Below are 25,000 nucleotides of genomic sequence, written 5' to 3'. Positions count from 1 at the left end.
GATAATTATTTCCAAAATGATGGCTAGCTCTGTTTCAGGTAGATATTGTGAATGATAATTATTTCCAAAATGATATTTAGCTCTGTTTCAGTTAGATATTTTGAATGCTAAATATGTCCAAAATGATGGCTAGCTCTGTTTCAGTTAGTTATTGTGACTGCTAATTATTTCAAATAATTATCTCCAAAGTGATGTTTACAGTTATTAGAAATATTGAGTGGGTTTTTCTTATAAAAGCTAGTTAATTTCAGCCTCTGTTGCTATTGCATATAGAATGTAGTTCGAAGTTGTTAATAAAAATATTAAAATGTCCTTTTCTAGTAAAGCAAACAAGATATCAATATTTACAGTGCTGACAGAATTTAATGTAAAGGCAAAAAGTCTTTTTATTTTATGACTTATTCACAATGGTTTTCTTTTGTCTTATAGAATATAAGTACATCTAAAAACAAACTAGTTTTATGTAGAATTTTGTTATAACTATTATTTACTTGAGAAATAAATGTATAAAAATTTTCACAAATTGTTTCTTTTATTTCAAACGTGTATAATTTAACTGTGTATTTATCCTTGTGGCTGGTTAGTGAATTATCTCTTCTCAAGGTGAATTAAACATTAAAAGATTTTAACCTTAACTAATCTGAAAAAATTATTTTCCCTGTTGGAACCTCTGGGCTCAAAGCGTCCTGCTTTTCCAACTACGGTTGTATGCTTGCAATTGATATTAATAAAATGAATGCACATCAGCTGTGTGTCAGAGACCAGAAATCCTATAGTAAATATTCATGTTGATTACAGCCATGAGATTTTGTCCTTGATGCTAAATAATACTCCACTAAAAACAGTTATCTAAATAGATGTCAAAGTTCATTATTGAACGGCTACTTCTAAAAGTTGTAGAAGTAGGCTCCAATCACCAGCAGTTCTTTCCCCAAGACAGCAAATAGGCTGCAATCACTAGCAGTTCTTTCCCCAAGACAGCAAATAGGCTCCAATCACTGACAGTTCTTTCCCCAAGCCAGCAAATAGGCTCCAATCACTGGCAGTTCTTTCCCCAAGACAATAAACATGCGCCAATCACTGGCAGTTCTTTCCCCAAGACAGCAAATAGGCCCCAATCACTGGCAGTTCTTTCCCCAAGACAGCAAATAGGCGCCAATCACTGGCAGTTCTTTCCCCAAGACAGCATATAGGCTCCAATCCCTGGCAGTCCTTTCTCCAAGACAGAAAATAGGCTCCAATCACTGACAGTTCTTTCCCCAAGACAGCAAATAGGCTCCAATCACTGGCAGTTCTTTCCGCAAGACAACAAATAGGTGCCAATTACTGGCAGTTCTTTCCCCAAGACAGTAAATGGGCTCCAATCACTGGCAGTTCTTTCCCCAAGACAGCAAATAGGCGCCAATCACTAGCAGTTCTTTCCCCAAGACAGCAAATAGGCTCCAATCACTGGCAGTTCTTTCCCCAAGACAGCAAATAGGCTCCAATCACTGGCAGTCCTTTCTCCAAGACAGAAAATAGGCTCCAATCACTGACAGTTCTTTCCCCAAGACAGCAAATAGGCTCCAATCACTGGCAGTTCTTTCCCCAAGACAGCATATAGGCTCCAATCCCTGGCAGTCCTTTCTCCAAGACAGAAAATAGGCTCCAATCACTGACAGTTCTTTCCCCAAGACAGCAAATAGGCTCCAATCACTGGCAGTTCTTTCCGCAAGACAACAAATAGGTGCCAATCACTGGCAGTTCTTTCCCCAAGACAGTAAATGGGCTCCAATCACTGGCAGTTCTTTCCCCAAGACAGCAAATAGGCGCCAATCACTAGCAGTTCTTTCCCCAAGACAGCAAATAGGCTCCAATCACTGGCAGTTCTTTCCCCAAGACAGCAAATAGGCGCCAATCACTAGCAGTTCTTTCCCCAAGACAGTAAATAGGCTCCAATCACTGGCAGTCCTTTCCCCAAGACAGCAAATAGGCTCCAATCACTGGCAGTTCTTTCTCCACGACAGAAAATAGGCGTCAATCACTGGCAGTTCTTTCCCCAAGACAGCAAATAGGCTCCAATCACTGGCAGTTCTTTACCCAAGACAGCAAATAGGCGCCAATCACTGGCAGTTCTTTCCCCAAGACAGCAAATAGGCTCCAATCACTGGCAGTTCTTTCCCCAAGAAAGCAAATAGGCTCCAATCACTGGCAGTTCTTTCCCCAAGACAGCAAATAGGCTCCAATCACTGGCAGTTCTCTCCCCAAGAAAGCAAATAGGCTCCAAACACTGGCAGTTCTTTCCCCAAGACAGCATATAGGCTCCAATCACTGGCAGTCCTTTCCCCAAGACAGCAAATAGGCTCCAATCACTGGCAGTTCTTTCCCCAAGACAGCAAATAGGCTGGAATCACTAGTAGTTCTTTCCCCAAGACAGCAAATAAGCTCCAATCACTGGCAGTTCTTTCCCCAAGACAGCAAATAGGCTCCAATCACTGGCAGTCCTTTCCCCAAGACAGCAAAAAGGCTCTAATCACTGGCAGTTCTTTCCCCAAGACAGCAAATAGACTGGAATCACTAGTTCTTCTTTCCCCAAGACAGCAAATAGGCTCCAATCACTGGCAGTTCTCTCCCCAAGAAAGCAAGTAGGCTCCAAACACTGGCAGTTCTTTCCCCAAGACAGCATATAGGCTCCAATCACTGGCAGTCCTTTCCCCAAGACAGCAAATAGGCTCTAATCACTGGCAGTTCTTTCCCCAAGACAGCAAATAGGCTGGAATCACTGACAGTTCTTTCCCCAAGACAGCAAATAGGCTCCAATCACTGGCAGTTCTTTCCCCAAGACAGCAAATAGGCCCCAATCACTGGCAGTCCTTTCCCCAAGACAGAAAATAGGCTCCAATCACTGGCAGTTCTTTCTCCACGACAGAAAATAGGCACCAATCACTGGCAGTTCTTTCCCCAAGACAGCAAATAGGCTCCAATCACTGGCAGTTCTTTCCCTAAGACAACAAATAGGCGCCAATCACTGGCAGTTCTTTTCGCAAGACAGCAAATAGGCTCCAATCACTGGCAGTTCTTTCCCCAAGACAGCAAATAGGCTCCAATCACTGGCAGTTCTTTTCCCAAGACAGCAAATAGGCTCCAATCACTGGCAGTTCTTTCCCCCAAGACAGCATATAGGCTCCAATCACTGGCAGTCCTTTCCCCAAGACAGCAAATAGGCTCCAATCACTGGCAGTTCTTTCCCCAAAACAGCAAATAGGCTCCAATCACTGGCAGTTCTTTCCCCAAGACAGCAAATAGGCTCCAATCACTGGCAGTTCTTTCCCCAAGACAGCAAATAGGCGCCAATCACTGGCAGTTCTTTCCCCAAGACAGCAAATAGGCTCCAATCACTGGCAGATATTTCCCCAAAGACAGCAAATAGGCTCCAATCACTGGCAGTTCTTTCTCCACGACAGCAAATAGGCTCCAATCACTGGCAGTTCTTTCCCCAAGACAGCAAATAGGCGCCAATCACTGGGAGTTCTTTCCCCAAGACAGCAAATAGGCTCCAATCACTGGCAGTTCTTTCTCCACGACAGCAAATAGGCTCCAATCACTGGTAGTTCTTTCCCCAAGACAGCAAATAGGCTCCAATCACTGGCAGTTCTTTCTCTGCGACAGTAAATTGGCTCCAATCACTGGCAGTTCTTTCCCCAAGACAGCAAATAGGCTCCAATCACAGGCAGTTCTTTCTCCACGACAGCAAATAGGCTCCAATCACTGGCAGTTCTTTCCCCCAAGACAGCAAATAGGTTCCAATCACTGGCAGTTCTTTCCCCAAGACAGCAAATAGGCTCCAATCACTGGCAGCTCTTTCCCAAAGACAGCAAATAGGCTCCAATCACTGGCAGTTCTTTCCCCAAGACAGCAAATAGGCTCCAATCACTGGCAGTTCTTTCTCCACGACAGCAAATAGGCTCCAATCACTGGCAGTTCTTTCCCCGAGACAGCAAATAGGCGCCAATCACTGGTAGGTTTTTCCCCAAGATAGCAAATAAGTGCCAATCACTGGTAGTTCTTTTCCCAAGACAGCAAATAGGCTCCAATCACTGGCAGTTCTTTCCCCAAGACATCAAATAGGCGCCAATCACTGGCAGTTCTTTCTCCACGACAGCAAATAGGCTCCAATCACTGGCAGTTCTTTCCCCCAAGACAGCAAATAGGTTCCAATCACTGGTAGTTTTTTCCCCAAGACAACAAATAGGCGCCAATCACTGGCAGTTCTTTCCCCTAAGACAGCAAATAGGCGCCAATCACTGGCAGTTCTTTCCCCAAGACAGTAAATAGGCGCCAATCACTGGCAGTTCTTTCCCCTAAGACAGCAAATATTCTCCAATCACTGGCAGTTCTTTCCCCTATGACAGCAAATAGGCTCCAATCACTGGCAGTTCTTTCCCCAAGACAGCAAATAGGCGCCAATCACTGGCAGTTCTTTCCCCTAATACAGCAAATAGGCGCCAATCACTGGCAGTTCTTTCCCCTAAGACAGCAAATAGGCTCCAATCACTGTTAGTTCTTTCCCCTAAGACAGCCTATATAATGTTTGTAACTGTTTTAGAAAGCTATAGTCACTACAAAACCAATTCCTGGGTACATAGATCGTTTCCGCGTGTGCTAACAGACCATATACTGACTTTATCAACAGGAACAAAGGTTTCCATCCTTGAAAATAAAAATGCAAAAGAAAAGGTCCTCGGTCGTGTTAAAAGATTATTGCCAGAAGTTTCTCTGAAACATTTCAAAATGTTCAACGTGGCTTTCAGACATTTTTTAGGGTCTCTTTTCGACAATTGTTCTCCTGTCTGGTCTTCAGCTACTGTCTCTCATGTTAAATTGTTGGACAGGAACTTGGGGTCTCTTAAATTCCTTATTCTTGATCCAGATATTAATCTCTGGTAACGTCGGCCATGTATTTCTTTATTCATGTTGCATGAGATTTTTCATAATTTTTACCATCCATTGCATTCAGATCTTCCCAGACTGTTACATCCTGTACGTAATACTGGGTATGCAGTTAATTCTAACAGTATAGCCTTCTCCATCATAAGGCTTAATACTGCACAGCATTCGAGAAGTTTTAGCCGAGCTATGACCAGATTCTGGAATGATCTTCCTAGTCTGGTGGTTGAAAGCATATCACTACAGTACTTGCAATGTGCAGTTATTGTATTTATGTCGTAAATCAGTCTTCCTTTTTTTTACATATGACATCTATTTTAACCTTGTTTTTTATCTTAAACTAATATATATTTCATATTCATTTGTTATAATTATTATCATTATTACTAGCCAAGCTACAACCCTAGTTGGAAAAGCAAGATGCTATAAGCCCAAGGGCTCCAATAGGGAAAAATAGCCCAGTGAGGAAATGTGATAAGGAAATAAATAAATGATGAGAAAGAATTAACAATAAATCATTCTAAAAACAGTAACAACGTCAAAACAGATATACTATTATTATTATTACCATCATCACCCACCAAGCCACAACCCTAGCTGGAAAAGCAGGACGCTACAAGCACAGGGGACCCCGACAGGGAAAACAGCCCAGCGAAGAAAGAAAACAAGGTAAAATAAAATATCCGAAGAAGAGTAACAACACCAAAATAAATATTTTCTATATAAACTATAAAACTTTAACTAAATAAGAGGAAAAGAAATTAGATAGACTAGTGTGTCCGAGTGTACCCTCAAGCAAGAGAACTCTAACCCAAGTCAATGGAAGACCATGGTACAGAGGCTATGGCACTAACCAAGACTAGAGAACAATGGCTTGATTTTGATTTTGATTTTATATAAACTATAAAAAGACTTATGTCCGCCTGTTCAATAAAAAAAACATTTGCTGCAATGTATAGTTCATTTGCTATTTCCTTTCCTCACCGGGCTATTTTCCCCGTTGGAACCCTTAAACGTGTCGTAGCCAGCGTTTCCAATTAGTTATAACAACAACAACAACTTTAACTATAACTATAACTATAACTATAATAATAATAATAATAATAATAATGATAATACTTATAATTATGATTATAATTATAATTAAATTATAATTATATTTATAATAACAACAATAATAATAATAATAATAATAATAATAATAATAATGGCGTATCACGTGACAAGGAACATGTAATAGAATCCAAAACATTGGTTATTAACGAATATCTACAACCTGTTTTATTTTCTATTGCGCACATACATAGCTGATGTAACTCATCATAATTACAAGCAAAAATTACTTGGTCAATTACAGGTAATGTAATCAATGCTAATAAAAAGAACACAAAAGAAAGAAATGATGGATTTTTTTTTTTTTAGATGCTCATTTGATCTATTCTAGAATTAGAGGAAATAGTCACTTGATTCTAGAATTAGAGGAAATAGTCACTTGATTCTAGTATTAGAGGAAATAGTCACTTGATTCTAGTATTAGAGGAAATAGTCACTTGATTCTAGTATTAGAGGAAATAGTCACTTGATTCTAGTATTAGAGGAAATAGTCACTTGATTCTAGTATTAGAGGAAATAGTCACTTGATTCTAGAATTAGAGGAAATAGTCACTTGATTCTAGAATTAGAGGAAATGATTATTTGATTTATTCGAGAATTAGAGGAAATTATCATTTGATTTATTCTAGGATTAGAGGGAATTATCAATTGATCTATTCTAGAATTAAAGGGAATGGCCATTTGATTCTAAAATTGGAGAAAATGATCATTTGATGTATTCTAGAATTAGAGGAAATTGTCATTTGATTTATTCTAGAATTAGAGGAAATTATCATTTGATTTATTCTAGAATTAGAATAAATGCTCATTTGATTTAAAATGGATGGAGACAAGACGTTCATTTGATTTATTCTAGAATTAGAGTAAATGTTCATTTAATTCATTCTAGAATTAGAGTAAATGTTCATTAAATTCATTCTAGAATTAGAGTAAATGATCACTTGATTTAAATGGATGGAGACAAGATGCTCATTTGATACATTCTAGAATTAGAGGAAACAATCATTTGATTTAGATGGGTGGATACAAGATGCTCATTTGATTTTTCTTAGATTTAGAGGTAATGCTCACTTGATTTAAATGGATGGGGAGAAGATGCTCATTTGATTTATTCTAGAATTGGAGTAAATGCTCATTTGATTTATTCTAGAATCATACATGTTCTGGAAGTAATTTTTCTTTGTAATACAATAATTTCCTTCAATGTATCTTAGTGAAGAAAACCTTGAACCTAAAAAGAACGGTCTAGACTTGACGCGTCGGACATTGCTCTGGTACGACTTTGATTTAGCCGTAATCTTGAAAGAATAACACCACATCCCTGGATGGAGATTTCAGACACGTTTCGGTGTTGGCATATCGCATGAGTCAGAACATCCAAGCCTTCGTGCACTTTTCCAAACGCTGAAAAACTACACTTTTCATGGTGGTCTGTGATGTCACGGAGGCAAATGATAAACTGGCTGCCAGTTTCCAATTGACCGGGCACTTCTCCCAGTACAGACCCAGCAGAGCATCCGCAGGGATTCGCGGATTCTTTTTCTGTGAAAATGTTTGGGAACCACGTCTCCCCTCCAGTACCGTTGTTGTTCTCATAGACTCCACAGCGAATATACTCCCTTTTTCCATTTCCAACTTCTAGAAGTCTCGTGTTGGCGTACGAGGGTCCCTTGTCTCCGGTGCAGAGGGATAAGAATTGCTGACATCTGCAGTTATCAGGGAAAAGGTGGATATAGACTCTCCCAAGACTTGACCTGATTTTGCTCAACTCCAGAAATGTCAGTGTTGATGATGGGTCCACAAGCTTCATGGCTTCACTGTGCTGTTGGGGTTGAGGAATCATCAGTAAGGGTTCAACACTCTACATGTTACTAAGTTTTATTCAAGGAATGGTTCTGTTCTGCTCTGTAAAGATTGCCTTGCCTTATGCAAGATAGGGTCTCTTGCGTTGGCAGCCCGTAAATGAATGTAATTGTAATTTACTTTAACTTACTTTGAAAAAGGGAAAAGGAATGGACTTTCTATGCATTGTGATTACTTCATGCAATTCTAAGACCATTTACTTATGCACTTGGGGAAAATTGTAATACCCTGAACTTGAAAAAAAATCTATACAGTGTATTAGTTTATATCATGAACTTTAAATAATTCCACTATCTTTTTTTAAATCCTTTCAATCCCTCCTTATTTTGCATTTGGATATTATTGTATGAAAGTTGTGTGATTAGTTTTAGAAGTAAAAATGATACCAAATGTGAGAGTAAAGGTATGGTTGATTAATTTGCATTATACAGCGCTGAATGGCCTTTGATACCCCAGTGTCTGGCTTAAGGCCTAAATTTTATATTCAATTCAACTTAACATGACTGTTATTACTAAGACTATATTACATAAATTTCCGTGTTCTTAGGCAAAGAGGGAAAGAAGGAAAGCAAAATAAACTAAATAAAATAAAGCAACTCATGCTAAATATTTAGCTTTAGCTTTTAACAGATTAGGTTGTTTAACGACCCAATATCTATAATAGAGCAGCTAAAACTATGTCAATGCTAAACTTTTAGAAGCTAAAGATTAGCTTAGGCTGTTTAACGACACAATATCGGCAATAGACCTTCTAAAGCTATGTTGATACTAAATTTTCAGCAGCCTAAAATTAGCCTAGGCTGTTTAACGACACAATGTCGGCCATAGACCATCTAAAGCTACAGTATGTTGATACTAAATTTTTAGCAGCCTAAAATTAGCTTAGGCTGTTTAACGACACAATGCCGGCCATAGACCATCTAAAGCTATGTTGATACTAAATTTTCTGCAGCCTAAGAGTAGCTTAGTTTTTTGACGACACAATATCGGCCATAGACCATCTAAAGCTATGTTGATACTAAATTTTCTGCAGCCTAAGAGTAGCTTAGTTTTTTTAACGACACAATGTCGGCCATAGACCATCTAAAGCTATGTTGAGACTAAATTTTCTGCAGCCTAAGAGTAGCTTAGTTTTTTTAACGACACAATATCGGCCATAGACCATCTAAAGCTATGTTGATACTAAATTTTCTGCAGCCTAAGAGTAGCTTAGTTTTTTAACGACACAATATAGGCCATAGACCATCTAAAGCTACGTCGATACTAAATTTTCAGCAGCCTAAGATTAGTTTAGTTTTTTAACGACACAATATCGACCATAGACCATCCAAAGCTATGTTGATAGTAGATGCCCTTACCTCACTCACTTCTCTCTTCCGGGCTGCCTTAAAGGCCTATTACACTTATCCGGTTTCCTACGGCACCGTCGGTCGCGATGCTAGCATATGTTCAAACGGGAGCGTGTGATAGCAAATTGGCTGTATGAAAGCTCACCCACGGCCGGCCGGATGAACTTTCGCCAGTACTAAAGTTGGCCGTACGGCCGTCGTAGTCAGGACCGAGGACGTAGCGTGTAATTGCTCACCATATGGTATGACATCAGTCTGAGTGGCTGAAGGGTGCTCATGTTGACTATTTGCTTCTCTCATGCAAGTGTCCTTTTTTTCTGTTAAAGGTGATACCTGACTTAAGAGTTCCAAATATATGTCGTGATCCATTCGCATGTAGTTAAACCAGTCATCTTTTTCTAGTGGTAGTTCCTTCATTAAGTTAGCATGAGAGTATTTTTGTCGTTTATGCAGCCATTGTTTGAACCAAATCTTCCCTTTTCTTGTTTTCACCTTCAAGTAGCACGCTAGAGCAATAGGAACGAGAATGTCGTCGAGATAAGACATGTCACTCCTCCACCACAAACAGTGTCACACTGACCCACTTGTTGCCTCCGGCCGTTCAAATACGTGTAATAGCTCTACCCGTAAGCCTGAATTTTCCTACGGCCCCGTAGGCCAGGCTGGCCGTAGGAAACCGGATACGTGTAATAGGGGCTTTAGGGCAAGAGCCCCGTGTGTCTTGCTAAAAACGAACGAAAGAACGAACACCTTACCTCAATTGTCTGGGCATACAGAGGCAGATTGCCCTCCCGCAAGTGACCAAGTAGCAGTTCATTGCCCTCGGAGAACCAGATGTCAGCGAATCTCTGCTTTCCTTTGCAGACCTGGATGGCAAATAATTTCTGCTGAGTGATCAGATCCTCCACATCACATGACATTTCCTGCAAGTCTTCTGCCTGTAGTGAGGGACGTAAAGGATTTTCTTGAATGTTAGGTATTCGTTATTTATTATTATTATCATTATTATTATTATTATTATTTTTATTATTATTATCATTATTATAAATTCTTCTTCTTCTTCTTCTTCTTCTTCTTATTATTATTATTATTATTATTATTATTATTATTATTATTATTACTAGCTAAGCTATAAAGTTAGTTGAAAAAGCAAGATGCTATAAGCCAAAGGGCTCCAACAAGGAAAAATAGCCCTGTGAGGAAAGGAAATAAGGAACAATTAAAATAAGATATTGTAAAAACAGTAATAACATCAAAACAGATATTTCATATATCAACTATAAAAAGACTTATGTCAGCCTGTTCAACATAGACTGAGTTTACCCTCAAGCAAGAGAACTCTAACCCAAGATGGCGGAAGACCATGGTAGAGAACAATGATTTCATTTTGGAGTGTCCTTCTCCTAGAAGAGCTGCTTACCATAGCTAAAGAGTCTCTTCTACCCTTACCAAAAGGAAAGTAGCCACTGAACAATTACAGTGCAGTAACCCCTTGGGTGGAGAAGAATTGTTTTGTGATCTTAGTGTTGTCAGGTATATGAGGTCAGAGAAGATTATGTAAAGAATAGGCCAGATTATTCAGTGTATGTTTAGGCAAAGGGCAAATGAACCGTAACCAGAGAGAAGAATCCAATGTAATACTGTCTGGCCAGTCAAAGTTATCTTGCTTGAGGGTACACTCAGGCACACTATTCTATCTTATTTCTCTTCCTCTTGTTTTGTTAAAGTTTATATAGGTTACTTAGGAAATATTTATTTAAATGTTGTTGCTATTCTTAAATATTTAGATTTTCCCTTGTTTCCTTTCCTCACTTGGCTATTTTCCCTGCTGGAGCCCCTGGTTTTATAGCATCCTGCTTTTCCAACTAGGGTTGTAGCTTAGCAAGTAATAATAATAATAATAATAATAATAATAATAAAAATAATAACTCTCTGGCTTTTGCTGAAATAAAGATTATTATTATCATTGTTATTATTATTATTATTATTATTATTATTATTATTATTATTATTATTATTATTATTATTATTATTATATCTCAACGAATGGCTGGTGCCCTGGCCAACCTACTACCTAAACTATGAAAAGATTCATGTCCCCCTGTTTAACATAGACTGCATTATGATATTACCTTCAGTACACCTGGTATGGTCTCCTCTCGACCACACGAAGGCAGTAACGTGAGGTATCCATCTCGGTCCAAATCAGACGTCTCTTCTGTGGCAATGTCTTTGCATCCCATTTCTCTAGAGCTGAGCACATCATGGATGATTTCGAATTTCTTCTCGTTATCTTGAACATTCTGTGGAGACCAGGCAAATGTTTATATGAGGAAGGTCATGATTATGTCACCAGGAGGTAAATGTCGTATTGACTTTCTTTTTACCCCGTGACGACAAGTAAGCTCATACTGGGTGTGGGGGGAGGGGGGGGGGGGGGGAAGGGGTAAGAGGATGCCCCCTGGAAATACGAGAATTTCCTGTTACCAGATTTGTTGATCTTGATCAGAGGTGGGCCTAGAAACAGGTGCATAATATGTATATATATATATATATATATATATATATATATATATATATATATATATATATATATATATATATATATATATATATATATATATATATATATATATATATAGTATATATATATATATATACATATATATATATATATATATATATATATATATATATATATATATATATATATATATATATATATATATATATATATGCATATATATAGAAATATACTGTATATATAATTATATATATACATGTAGTTATGTATATATATATATATATATATATATATATATATATTATATATATATATATATATATATATATATATATATATATATATATATATATATATATATATATAGTTATATATATGCATATATATAAAAATATACTGTATATATATATATATATATATATATATATATATATATATATATATATATATATAGTTATATATATGTAGAAATATACTGTACTATATATATATATATATATATATATATATATATATATATATATATATATATATATATATATATACAGCTGGATAGATAGGTAGGTACATAGCATGTATTCAAATGTATAAGTTCGAATCCTGTCCTGTAGATATATTTCTTTCTAAGGAAGTGTGAAGTAAATACTATGGCTATTTGTGGCTCAGTATTTCAAATGATCAAAACAGCGTGTGTTAGTCACAAAACTATTATAAATATAAATGATCATGACGTTAAAAACTCTTAGAGACCACCTATCCCCCTGAATGCGTGGATAGTAATAATCTATCATTAGAGTTCTCTTGCTTGAGGGCACACTCGTGCACAGTATTCTATGTTATTTCTCTTCCTCTTGCTTTGTTGAAGTTTTTATAGGTTATTTAGGAAATATCTATTTTAATGTTGTTACTGTAATTAAGATATTTCATTTTTTCCTTGTTTCCTATCCTCGCTAGGCTCTTTTCTCTGTTGGAGCCCCTGGTTTATAGCATCCTGCTCTTCAAACTAGGGTTGTAGCTTAGCAAGTAATAATAATAATAATAATAATAATAATAATAATAATAATAATAATAATAATAATAATATATAAAAAAGGGCAGCTGTGCCATGATGTCATTTAAAGAGGGATTTCTTATGAAAAAGAAATTCAATTGTAATTGTTCTATCAATCTGTCTCATTTTATAAAAGAATTGCTGTGTTTATAGCTGTAGTGTGAGCCTTTCCAAATGTCACTCGATTAGTCACATCCTCCCTCCTTTTAAGTAAAGCTAGCTAGATTAGGAAGGAAATCGAAGAGGAGTAACCAAGTTGTTTTCCCCCAAATAAAAGGATAAAAATAACCTTCAATTCCGTTTCTGACCTGCAATTAGTAACTTTGTGTATGTTTAAACAAAATTTTAATTACCCGTTCTAATGTATAAGCACATACCCCTGACACGCACACACGCGCGCGCACATGCACATACACAATTAATTTCTGTAGGACCGAAGAAGAACCGGATTTGGGAAGGCCTTGTCTGCTTTGTGGCGACCTCGCCTCGACTGAACTTCTGACTCCGGCCTCGGTCGTCATGTTGCCGTCATCCCATCATCCTCCTGTCCGTCTTTCGTGTTTTGATATGATTTGGCTCTTTCACAAGATTATCCTACTTACGGGCTGCCTTCGTGCAAGAGCCCGTGGTCCCCTTCTATGTAAGGGGGTCCAATCTAAAACCAACCCACCATCAATGATGATGTCTATTAGCGTGCTTTTTTCCCATTCGTATGGGGTAACACGGTTGCCTTCTTTTTGAAGGACTTTGCTTTGGCCTTTGGGGATGGACCGTATTCCCGACCGGCTGCCCTGCGTGTCATCGCGTAGGCCCCGGTAGCGTGTGTTTGTGTTGTTTATAGTATTTAGGGGACATATGCTCATGGAAAACTAATAAACTTGAGAGTAGGTACGTCAGATAAGAGTTTATATCCCCGTGGGCCTCTTCTGTGAAATAAATAACAGGAGCGGCCGACTTCAGGTCCCTGGCTCTCTTAAGTTCCTTCTTCAGCGACCTCAGTCTTGCCTCCTTCTTCTTCATCCCCTTCAGATGGTCGCCAAGAAAGAAGTTCTTGTTTTCTAGAAACTGCTCCTTTCTCTCGTTTCTCTCAATGATGTTCTTCATTCTGATGATCTCGTTGCTTATGGTCCTATTGAGCTGGAAAATCTTCCTCCTGGTCTCGATGTTCTTCTGTATGTCGCTCCTGATGCGGTTGCTGACTTCTTCGCAGCTGGCAAATCTAACTTCACAGGCAGCGTTGTTGCCCATGATAAATTCGTCTAGCTGGTCCCTTCTGGTTCTTAGAGTTGGTGAATTCATGGTTTTTTGGTCTTCACATAAGAAGAGGAAGCTGTCACTTAAAGGTGGTGTGCGGATGAGCAACTGGATATGAAATATCTATAGCATTAATGGATTACTCCTGAGGATCTAAACTGGGTGACATTTAATGGGTTGCCTGAAGGAGTCCATTTCTCAATGGTGCTTGAGATCTGTGCATGGAATTAGAATAAAAAAATCATGAGCATTATTAAAATTGTATCTAAAATTTTATCATCAAAAGCTACAGTTTTTAATGAATACATATAAAGGCAGAAATGTAAAGGCAGAAAAAATTTTGATCTCTTAAGACCATTCTTAGTTCAAGAGGTTAGGAATCAGCACAGCAATGTGGTACCATGTTTGTTGCTAAGGAGGGTGAACAAATGTAAAATGTGAGCCTAGAGAGAATCAGTTTTCTCCTATTCATTTTGGTTATATTTCACACTGTAGTTTTTATAATGAAATAAGCCCTTTGCTCTAGGGCTTGTAACACATCACTCACAAGACTAGATTGTTTAGTACATTTTACAGTAAATAAATGTGTAGCTGCCGTTTTCTTCAAAGCCACAGGGATGAGATGGAGAATAGACACAGATACTGTTACTCACGTCACACTTTATTAAAAATTTGATATAAAGTTCAAGTTGATATCACAAGACACTTTAAACCAACTTAAAGCTTTAAATCACTTAACACTAAGCACTACAACTTAAGTTGACCATAACTGTAAAAGCTTATACTGTAGTTGGTCAGTACTCCAAGACCAGAGAACCAATGATGAGTACTTTGCTAGTAGTGCAGGGCGACGAGGTTCAAGAAACTGAAAACAACAAAGTACAAACTTACTAAATTTGTTAAAAAGAAATTCCATAATAAACAAAGAATTGAATAGTTTGATTTCACTACAAAACACCACAAACATGAAATAGAATATATACAAATTTCAGTAAAGAAATAAACTTACATCTGTGTTACTCTAAGCTACATCCAATACAAGCGAAACGAATTTCCAAAGAAATGTTCTTTACACTTTGAAGACTTCTTCTACTCTGTCAGTCATCAAAAACCTTGATCCTATTTCTAGAACATATAATTGTTACAGTGTGATTCCAACACTGATAACTACCAGGATAAACAATCTTTTCAAGAACTACTCAACACTTAACAAACAAATTACAGCAGTAACTATCAAAAAAAGACTGAACAATGTTTACATGTAAAACGGACAAAATATCTACAATACAATTTAACCCTAATCACCATGTTGAAAAACAGAGCTTATTAAATAATTATATACACAAATGGTTTCTATAAAATGCTGCATTTACATTCTCGGCCCTATAAACAAATTATTTGTTTATCAAAATCAATCATATCTATAAATGCAGGTGATATAAATAACATCTATAATAAATGTAATATACTCTCAAATCCTTTGATACTAATAAAAATAACTATTATGATCATTGTTCCTCTACTGCAAGGAGAAGAACAAGCTTTTGAATGGGTCGATGGAGCTCTGATGTTTGTGTCTTTAAAACTACACTACGTACAAAACCAGTTCTGTCCTTTCCAGTGCTGATAACACGACCCATCATCCAGTTACTCCTTAACTGATTATCATCTTTTACAAGGACAATATCACCAACTTGAAGATGCCGCTTTTCCTTGTTCCACTTCTGTCTCTCTTGTAATGTTGACAAATATTCTCTTCGCCATCTAGTCCAGAATAAGTTAGCCAAGAATTGAACATATCGCCACCTCTGTCTCAAATACATATCTCCTTTCTGAAAAACACCAGGTGGTGGCATCACAACACTTGATTTCTGTGTGAGAAGCTGTGCTGGACTGAGTGGTTGTAAGTCATCTGGGCTGTCACTGACTGTGGTCAAAGGACGGTCATTCACTATAGCCTCAACTTCTGAGAGAAGAGTGCGGTAACTCTCATCATCCAGTCGTCCAGCATGTTCCTTGAAGAGAGGAGTCAAGACCTTTCTCACAGTTCTAATCTGACGTTCCCATCACCTCCCATATGACTAGCTGTAGGGGGATTGAAGGTCCAGCTGATGCTTTCTTTTGAGAGGAAAGCTCTGACCTGATCATCATTCATCTCTTGCAGTGACTTCCTCAACTCCTTCTCAGCTCCATGAAAGTTTGTCCCATTGTCACACCCAATCTTCTTTACATTTCCTCTTCTAGCAACAAACCTTCTTAAAGCATTTATGAAGGACGATGTGTCTAAGGAATTGGGTGTCTCTATATGAATTGCTCTGGTAAACAAGCAAGTAAATAATACACCATACCTCTTCCTGATTTGCCTTCCTTCTTTGACTTCCTGTGGCCCAAAGAAGTCAACACCTGTGTGTGTGAATGGAGCAGCTGGAATTACTCTTTCCAATGGTAAATCAGCCATCTCCTGGTTTAGAACAGGGCTTCTCATTTTTCTGCAAATGACACATCTTTGTAGAACCTGGCGGACACTTGCATTAGTATGGATAATCCAGTAAAGTTCTCTAAGTTTTGCCATCACATGGTTGCGTCCAGCATGAGCTAATTTTTCATGTGTGTACCGGATAATCAAAGTGGTAATATGACTCTTTCTAGGTAATATCATTGGATGTTTCTCGCCAGCTGAAATTTCTGCTTTGGAGAGCCGTCCATTAACGCGAAGAAGCCTGTCTTTAGGATCAATGAAGGGATCTAGTTTATAAATGCTACTGCTACTACAAAGTCCTCGGCCCCTTGACCCTTCGCTCTTTTGTAAGAGTGTCACTTCCTAACTAAAAGTTTTCTTCTGAATATATCTGATGACTGCTTTTTCAGCAGCATCTAATTCTTCTGCTGTAAATGAACCATTAATTCTAGCTTGTCTCTTAGATTTCAGTATGGAAAGAAGACGGTGATACACAGCAACAGCCATCCTCAATCGATGCCATGAAGAATAATACTCAAGAAACTTATCAACAGCATTTCCCTCCCCATCTTCTGGATGCACTGCAAAACTTGTAGATCCTTCCAATTCAACTACACCATGGGGCATATCATTTTTCCACAGCTCCTCTGGTCCTTTAAGAAAATATGGGCCATCAAACCAAATGTTACTGTTCAGCATTTGCTGACTTGTGAAACCTCTTGATGCAATATCAGCAGGATTCTCTTTACTCTGAACATATATCCACTGTGTATTTTCAGAGAAATCCTTGATTACTTTCACTCTATTTGCAACAAATATAGGAAATCTCTTTCTATCATTAAAAATATAGTGAAGAACTGTTGTAGAATCTGTGTGATAGAATGTCTGGTCCACTGTAATCTGCAGCTCTTTCAAAATGTGTTGTGCGAGATTTATGGACACCACTGCAGCAGTCAATTCCAGTCGCGGTATGGTTGTTGCCTTTACAGGACACACTCTAGACTTTCCTATCAGCAGAGCAGTAGAAATCCTCCCATTGTTATCAGAAAGTCTTATGTATGATGCAGCACCATAGCCTTCATTACTAGCATCTGAAAACATGTGCAGCTGTGTGGAAGTCACTGTACCAATTTCCTTTGGTTTGACACATCTTGGAATCTTTAAGTTACTCAGGATTGGTAAATCATCAAGCCACCTTCTCCAGGGCTTCAGGTATTTTTCGGGAATAACATCATCCCATCCCAAGCTGCTATCCTGACAAACTTCGCGAAGAATTCTCTTAGCTGGCAAAAGAAAAGGAGCCACAAAACCAAGAGGATCATAAAGGAAACATACTGTTGACAAAATACCTCTCCTTGTAAATGGTTTTGGGTCCAAGCTTGCGGAGAAAGTAAAGTAGTAATTTTCAATATTCCACTGAAGATCAAGAGCTCTTTCTACATGAAGTTCATCATAGTCAAGATCACATGTTTGAAGATCTTTTGAACGGTCCTCTTGTGGGATTGATTTCAACACCAGCCTGCTGTTACTCACAAACTTTGTCAGCCGAAAACCTCTTTCCTTCAATGCTGCTGTAACGTCTTTCACAAGTCTTAATGCCTGCTCTTCTGAAGGTACAGACTTTAAATAGTCATCCACATAAAAATTAGTCTTAATGGTGTGTTTTACATCTGGACCATACTTATCTCTTGCATGGTCAGCTACTGCCCTCAAAGCATAATTGGCGATGCTAGGTGATGATACTGCTCCAAAGATGTGAACACCCATCCGATACTCTGTAAGTTCGCTTTCAAGTTCACCACCAGGCCACCATAAAAATCCTAGGTATTTATGTTGATCCTTTGGTACCTGAACTTTGTAAAACATAGATTCTATGTCTCCCATCAAGGCCACCTTTTCTAGACGAAATCTGAGGAGCACTCCAATCAGGGAATTAGTCATATCAGGACCTTGCATCAACTTGTCATTAAGGGAACTACCCTGGTATTTAGCACTACAGTCAAAGACTACTCTAATCTTATTTGGCTTTTTTGGATGGTAGACACCATGATGAGGTAGATACCATGCAGGTTGTTTATCATATGACTGATCCTCCGGAACCTTATAAGCATATCCTTCAGACACCAATTTCTCAACAAATTCCACATAATCTTCATGGTACTTTGGATTTAGTTTCATTTTTCTTCTTTGCCATTGTGCTCGTTTCACTGCCTGTTCTCTATTGTTTACCAAGTTAACTTTATTGGTTCTAAATGGTAGGAGAAGCTGGTAGTGTCCATTGGTAAACTGAATGTTTTTTGCCACTTCTTTGAGGAACTGTTGATCTTCTTGTGACAGACCCTTCTCATCAGGAACTCTACCAACATCTTTCTCACTAAAGTCTCTTTCAAACATATGGACCACAGCTGCAAGAAGAAAACATTCCTTTACCCTTTCAACTTCCTGAAGAAAGACATGGTGACATGAAATACTGTTCTTCTCTGAAGAGTATTTAAAATGTGGAGGTCCACTAACAGTCCATCCATGGTGGTAAAGAACTGCATAAGAATCTTGACCCTTGGCTGGAAGCACCTCTAATGGTTGCAGTGCTTTAGGGCAATTACTGCCAATCAACAAACCAATCTCCAGATCTGCTCTATAATCAGGAATTAGATCAGCAATATTCCTCAGACCGGCTACCTTTTTGAGCAATTTTGGTTTTGGTATCTGTTGATGACTCACTGGGATATCTTGACGAGTAAAGGTTTTTGGCAGATCAATAGTGTTGTTTCCTTCCATATCTGTAACACACAAATTATTAACCGCCAAAGTATTCACAATGTTTACGCCATGCATGGTTTGAAGCTTTAAACATGTCTCTGTTCCAGATGCACCTATCTGCTCTCGTAAACTCTCTGTGATGAAACATCCAGTGCTGCCATTATCAAAAAAGGCATAAGTGTCCAAAACTACTTTGTTTCCTTTCTGATATACTTTTACTGGGAGAATAGCCTGTAATATTGTATTTACTTCACTAACATGATTGGTAGTACATATGCTAACAATAATTTCACTTGCATCTTTGCTTGATGAGCTATCATTCTCTTTATGTAGCTTGAATCCGTCGATATGCAGTGATGTGGGATGCCTCTTAGAGCATGTCTTACATTGCTTCCTTTTCATACATCCTTTAGAGGTATGGTTGAGACCAAAGCATCCAAAACACAACCTTCTCTCCTTAAGGAAATCTATTTTTTCTTCAGAGGTCTTCTTAGCAAAATTCCAGCAATCGTCAAGATCATGGTTTTTCTTGCACATTGGACATGATTTCTCTTTCTCAGACACTATTGGTGTCTTTCTATTTTCTGGATTCAGTTCTGCTTGGGTAGCAAAGCTTGAACTTTTGCTCTTTTGTTGACAAGATCTGAATTTGAAGCTACCAGAGTTGTTTTCAGGCTTTGAGTAATTATTTTGAAGAGCAAACTTGCTGAATGCTGGGTCGTTTGCTGCCTTTGCCTTTTTATAAACAAATTCAACCAAATCTGCAAAATCAACTCCTCCCTTTTCTTCCCTCAAATGTCCAGCCAGGCTACACCACTTGTTCTGAAGAAATGTCGGAAGTTTTTTAACAACTGCTTGAAGGTTAGGAAGATGATTTAGTACTTCCATGTGTGACAAGTTGGTCATGGCATGTCTGCACTTAATAAGGAATAAAGCAAATGTATACAAGCTATGAGGATCTTCGTGTTTCAGTGCAGACGAAGAAATAAGTTTCTTAATATATGCCATCGACACCTTGTAGGGATCGCCATACTCTTGACTGAGCAAATTCCTAGCTGTAGTATATCCTTCTGAAGAACTCATATACAAGCATCCACCTATCAAGTCTTTGGCTTCCCCTTCAAGTTGCTGATCCAAATAGTACAGTTTATCAGCATCACCCGAAGCATTTGGGGCAATTCTGGCATCAAATGCCATCATGAAGCTGGCAAACTCAATAGGATCACCTTTAAATTTTGGTACTTCTATGCTTGGAAGCAACATTGCTGCAGTCATGTGCTGCTGTGTCTTCAGGAGCATCTCTTGTTGGCACTGTAGTTGCATATCAAGATTTGGCTCGGAGAACCAACACTGGCTAGAACTACAGGGAACGTTCGCTTTCAACTGAGGAGTATCTTCTATTATATCCGAAGGTTGTGGTTGGAACGGGTCTACATTTGGATTCAACTGGGAAGGAGTATCTTTCGGCACGATATCCGAAATATTGTCAGCTTCAGCATAAACTCTTTCTCTTGCTTGAGACATTGCAATTTTTGTTTCTAATTCCAATTGCTCTTGCTTTTTTCTAAGTATAAATTCTTGCTCTTCCCTCTCCTGCTTAAGTCTGAGTTCTTGCTCTTCCATCACTTTTGCCTTTTCTCTCATAGCATGTTGAGCCATCAATTCTGCCAGTCTAGCTTTCTCTTTGAGGCGAGCAGATCTTACACTAGTTTTGCTGGACTTGGTCCTGCTAGTGGATGAGGAACAAAGACTTTTTCTATCAAGGTCTGCCGTCAATTGTAATTCACTTTCCTTGACCCAGTTATTCATTTCTGTAATGAAACGATCAATGGATACTGTATTTTCTGAATATCTCTTATTTACTGTGTTTCGTTCACTGGAATCTGTTAAATGCTTCTCATATTGCTGAAAACATTCATCATATTCATCACGTAATTTACAGAAAATAATCATTTCAGACTTCACCAGATGGAGATTATCACAATTATCCATTAGTCTAAAGATCTCATTTCTCCTTTTGGTCACAGCAGACAGAGCAGCAGTTTGGGCATTTTTCAAAGTTTTCATTTGCTCTTGTATCACTTCGAGACAATCTTCACTGACTATAGACACAGCAACTTCGCTAGATTCCGGCATTTTCAATCACAAGATTTTCTTGAACTAATGTAGCTGCCGTTTTCTTCAAAGCCACAGGGATGAGATGGAGAATAGACAGATACTGTTACTCACGTCACACTTTATTAAAAATTTGATATAAAGTTCAAGTTGATATCACAAGACACTTTAAACCAACTTAAAGCTTTAAATCACTTAACACTAAGCACTACAACTTAAGTTGACCATAACTGTAAAAACTTATACTGTAGTTGGTCAGTACTCCAAGACCAGAGAACCAATGATGAGTACTTTGCTAGTAGTGCAGGGCGACGAGGTTCAAGAAACTGAAAACAACAAAGTACAAACTTACTAAATTTGTTAAAAAGAAATTCCATAATAAACAAAGAATTGAATAGTTTGATTTCACTACAAAACACCACAAACATGAAATAGAATATATACAAATTTCAGTAAAGAAATAAACTTACATCTGTGTTACTCTAAGCTACATCCAATACAAGCGAAACGAATTTCCAAAGAAATGTTCTTTACACTTTGAAGACTTCTTCTACCCTGTCAGTCATCAAAAACCTTGATCCTATTTCTAGAACATATAATTGTTACAGTGTGATTCCAACACTGATAACTACCAGGATAAACAATCTTTTCAAGAACTACTCAACACTTAACAAACAAATTACAGCAGTAACTATCAAAAAAAGACTGAACAATGTTTACATGTAAAACAGACAAAATATCTACAATACAATTTAACCCTAATCACCAAGTTGAAAAACAGAGCTTATTAAATAATTATATACACAAATGGTTTCTATAAAATGCTGCATTTACAAAATGGCTTTGCTTGTATTAGCTTCACACCAGCACAGGCTCTGAGTTTTGGAGCAGTATGTAATGAGTTTAATCCTTTCAATTTCATTACAATAATAATTTCATACTTTATCTATACACAACTTAGATAAATTTTCATGACTAATGATAATGCTATGCTCTACACAATGATTTGCCTTTGTCCTTTTGACTAAAGTCGCCGCAGAGATTCCAGGGCAAATAAGGCTCACCCCCTGATGACGTCATAGCCAGGTGTGAGACAACATGATTGGCTACAACATCTTCAGGGGGTGGAGCTTAATTTTCCCGGAACCTTTATGCCGACTATATATATATATATATATATATATATATATATATATATATATATATATATATATATATATATATATATTTATATATATATATATATATATATATATATATATATATATATATATATATATATATATGAATGTGTACAATAGATGTGGCTCCAGATGTCACCAGTTATTGCTAAATCTCTCCTTGAACCGTAAAATCAAGGTTGAAACACTAAACACTTAACTGAGGCCATTCCTAAGTATCCCATTTCACAGTGCCAGTCATTTATATCAAGCCTGTACTCTATAACATCATTAGTATTAGATCTCAACCTATTTTCTCCATTTTCCCCACATGACCAAACCATTTTCAAACTCAGACCTCTCTACCCTTTTATGAGAATATTTTTCTTACATCTTTTACTTCTAGTATTAGAGGCTCTTTGGCCTCTATATAGAAGTTATTTACTCCTAGTAATAGAGGCTTTTTGACCTTTATTCATTATATCTTTACCTTTAGCATTAGAGGGTCTTTGACAGCTATTTTCGAAGTACCACACTTTTAGCATTAGAGGTTCTTTGACTTCTATTTTGAGGTGCCATTCCTCTAGTATTAGATGCTCCTTGACTTCTATATGGAAGCTCCATTTTTGAAGTACCCTACTTCCAGCATTAGAGGTTCCTTGACATCCATTTACAGGTGCGATACTTTAAATATCGGAGGCTTTGCTTCGACCTCTGGTTGAAGGTGCCATACTTCTAGTATTAGATGCTCTTTGACCTCTATATTGAAATTCCTTAGCTCTAGTATTAGAGGTTCTTTGGCCTCTTTTTAGTAGCTTTTTATTTCTAGCATTAGAGCGTCTTTGACATCTAATTTTGAAGTTCCATACTTTTACCATTAGAAGTTCTTTGACCTCTATTTTGAGGTGCCATATCTCTAGTATTAAAAGCTCATTGACGTCAATATTGAGGTTCCTTACCTTTAGCATTAGACATATTTCTTGCAATTGAATTATCCTTTTTTGGCATAATTGTCGTGGCTTTTTTTACTTGGCTTCATCTATACAATTAGGGTAAAGTCATTTCAATTTTTTTTATAACTATCTCTGATTTTGGGGCCTATAAAGACACTTCTTGTTGTATAACCTTTTACAACATTCACATTCTATCTACCCTCCCCCCACCAGAGATCTACATAAAAGGCAACTATCTGTCATGATTTAGTTTTATCTTTAACTTGTGTTCCTTCATGAGGGTAACTGAAGGAATTTAAGCTAGGACACAGCTCACTATAAATATTGTCATGTATGAGGCCTTTGTCCTGCACTGGACAAGAAATTGTCTACTTGTTGCTTGTTCTACTTGTTTTTTGTTTAGATATTTTCTTCTCCATCAACATTTTGATATATTTTTTTTCTTCATTACTTTAAAGACATTTTTGTTGTAAATATTCAAGACCAAACCTACTGCCAAATCTAGACTGGGAATAGCGTTGAAAAGTCCCGCTTTGCACCAGTTTGTAGATTTAGATGAACATTCCCTCTTTCACATTCTCTTGATATAATAACCTCACAATCTGGTAGAATCTCATCCTTGTGTTTATTGACAAGATGATGGGCGGGAATGTGAGTATAGAGAAGAGTCCATCGAGGGAATAATATGACTAGAATGTATGTATAAGATTACCTTGCCTTATGCAAGACACGGGCTCTACCGTTGGCAGCCCGTAATGACGACTAGAAGGAAATTGCAGGGTATCTTAGAATTCATAGTTTGCAGATAAGAAATTAGAAAGTATTATGTTAATTTATATGAAGTATTGCATTGATGTCATTTGCAATGTTGATATTTGTAGACAATTATTACTTTTGACTTTGATTTAGATAATATTTTGATTATTCAACCAAAATTATAGCATAATGAGAGCTTTAGAATAATTTTAGAACAAAAGTCATTCTCGGGAGATGTGCCATATTGAGGCATAGAACGGTCTTCCATCAGTTGCCTTCAAAACCCGCAGACTCGAAGGATTTGAGCTTCTCTCTGATTGGATCTCTCTTTTGAAACTAAATTTACTTTAATAAATCTATTTTCATAATTTCCTTCAAATTAATATTGAAAATAATACCTTATCAATACTATTCAAAGATATCTATAAGATCTTATGATTAATTTTTTATATTGGGAAAATATTACATAAAATATTCCTATCTGAAAAACCATAATCAAGATCCTTTACTGACGTGGTTGCTGTCAGCATTAGGTGTTCTTGGACCATTTAACATCTTTGAAAGTACTAGTTCTTACCGAGAGCTAGTGCTTAATATGGTTACGGTACAATTAAAATAAAATAAGACTTATAAATTAGTGGCAGCAATATTTCAATCAGCATTGCCAAATATAGGGATTATCCCCACTTGTTGCAAGTCTGAACTGAGGCGCATAGTT

At 37.4% G+C, this 25,000-nt stretch overlaps 3 protein-coding genes across 3 annotated transcripts in view; 1 reads left to right on the top strand and 2 right to left on the bottom strand.

Annotated features, from left to right (window-relative positions):
• Positions 1–25,000, bottom strand: part of LOC137638483 (uncharacterized) — a 218,822-nt gene that overhangs the window by 66,906 nt on the left and 126,916 nt on the right. The gene's annotated exons all lie outside the window — the stretch shown is intronic.
• LOC137638482 (tripartite motif-containing protein 59-like) overlaps positions 1–25,000 on the top strand; it is a 234,968-nt gene that overhangs the window by 104,057 nt on the left and 105,911 nt on the right. The gene's annotated exons all lie outside the window — the stretch shown is intronic.
• LOC137637870 (peptidyl-prolyl cis-trans isomerase G-like) lies at positions 6,334–11,549 on the bottom strand. Its single transcript, XM_068369979.1, has 3 exons — positions 11,384–11,549; positions 10,007–10,189; positions 6,334–7,861 (listed from the first exon to the last, which is right to left on the bottom strand). The coding sequence occupies exons 1-3, from the start codon at positions 11,492–11,494 to the stop codon at positions 7,271–7,273; spliced, it is 885 nt and encodes a 294-aa protein (XP_068226080.1). The 5' UTR covers positions 11,495–11,549; the 3' UTR covers positions 6,334–7,270.

Source organism: Palaemon carinicauda, chromosome 3 (genome assembly GCF_036898095.1).
Source record: "Palaemon carinicauda isolate YSFRI2023 chromosome 3, ASM3689809v2, whole genome shotgun sequence".
Lineage (NCBI taxonomy): Eukaryota > Metazoa > Arthropoda > Malacostraca > Decapoda > Palaemonidae > Palaemon > Palaemon carinicauda.
Note: the sequence above shows the minus strand (reverse complement) of the source record. Positions and strands in the feature narration are given on the sequence as shown.

Bases quoted from the DNA above. Each gene is read 5' to 3' on its own strand.
- LOC137637870 (XM_068369979.1), bottom strand. From the start codon at position 11,494: ATGGGATGCAAAGACATTGCCACAGAAGAGACGTCTGATTTGGACCGA. The intron at 10,190-11,383 runs GTAATATCATAA...CCCTCACTACAG, and splicing joins CCATACCAGGTGTACTGAAG to GCAGAAGACTTGCAGGAAAT. The intron at 7,862-10,006 runs GTAAGGTGTTCG...CAACCCCAACAG, and splicing joins TGTATGCCCAGACAATTGAG to CACAGTGAAGCCATGAAGCT.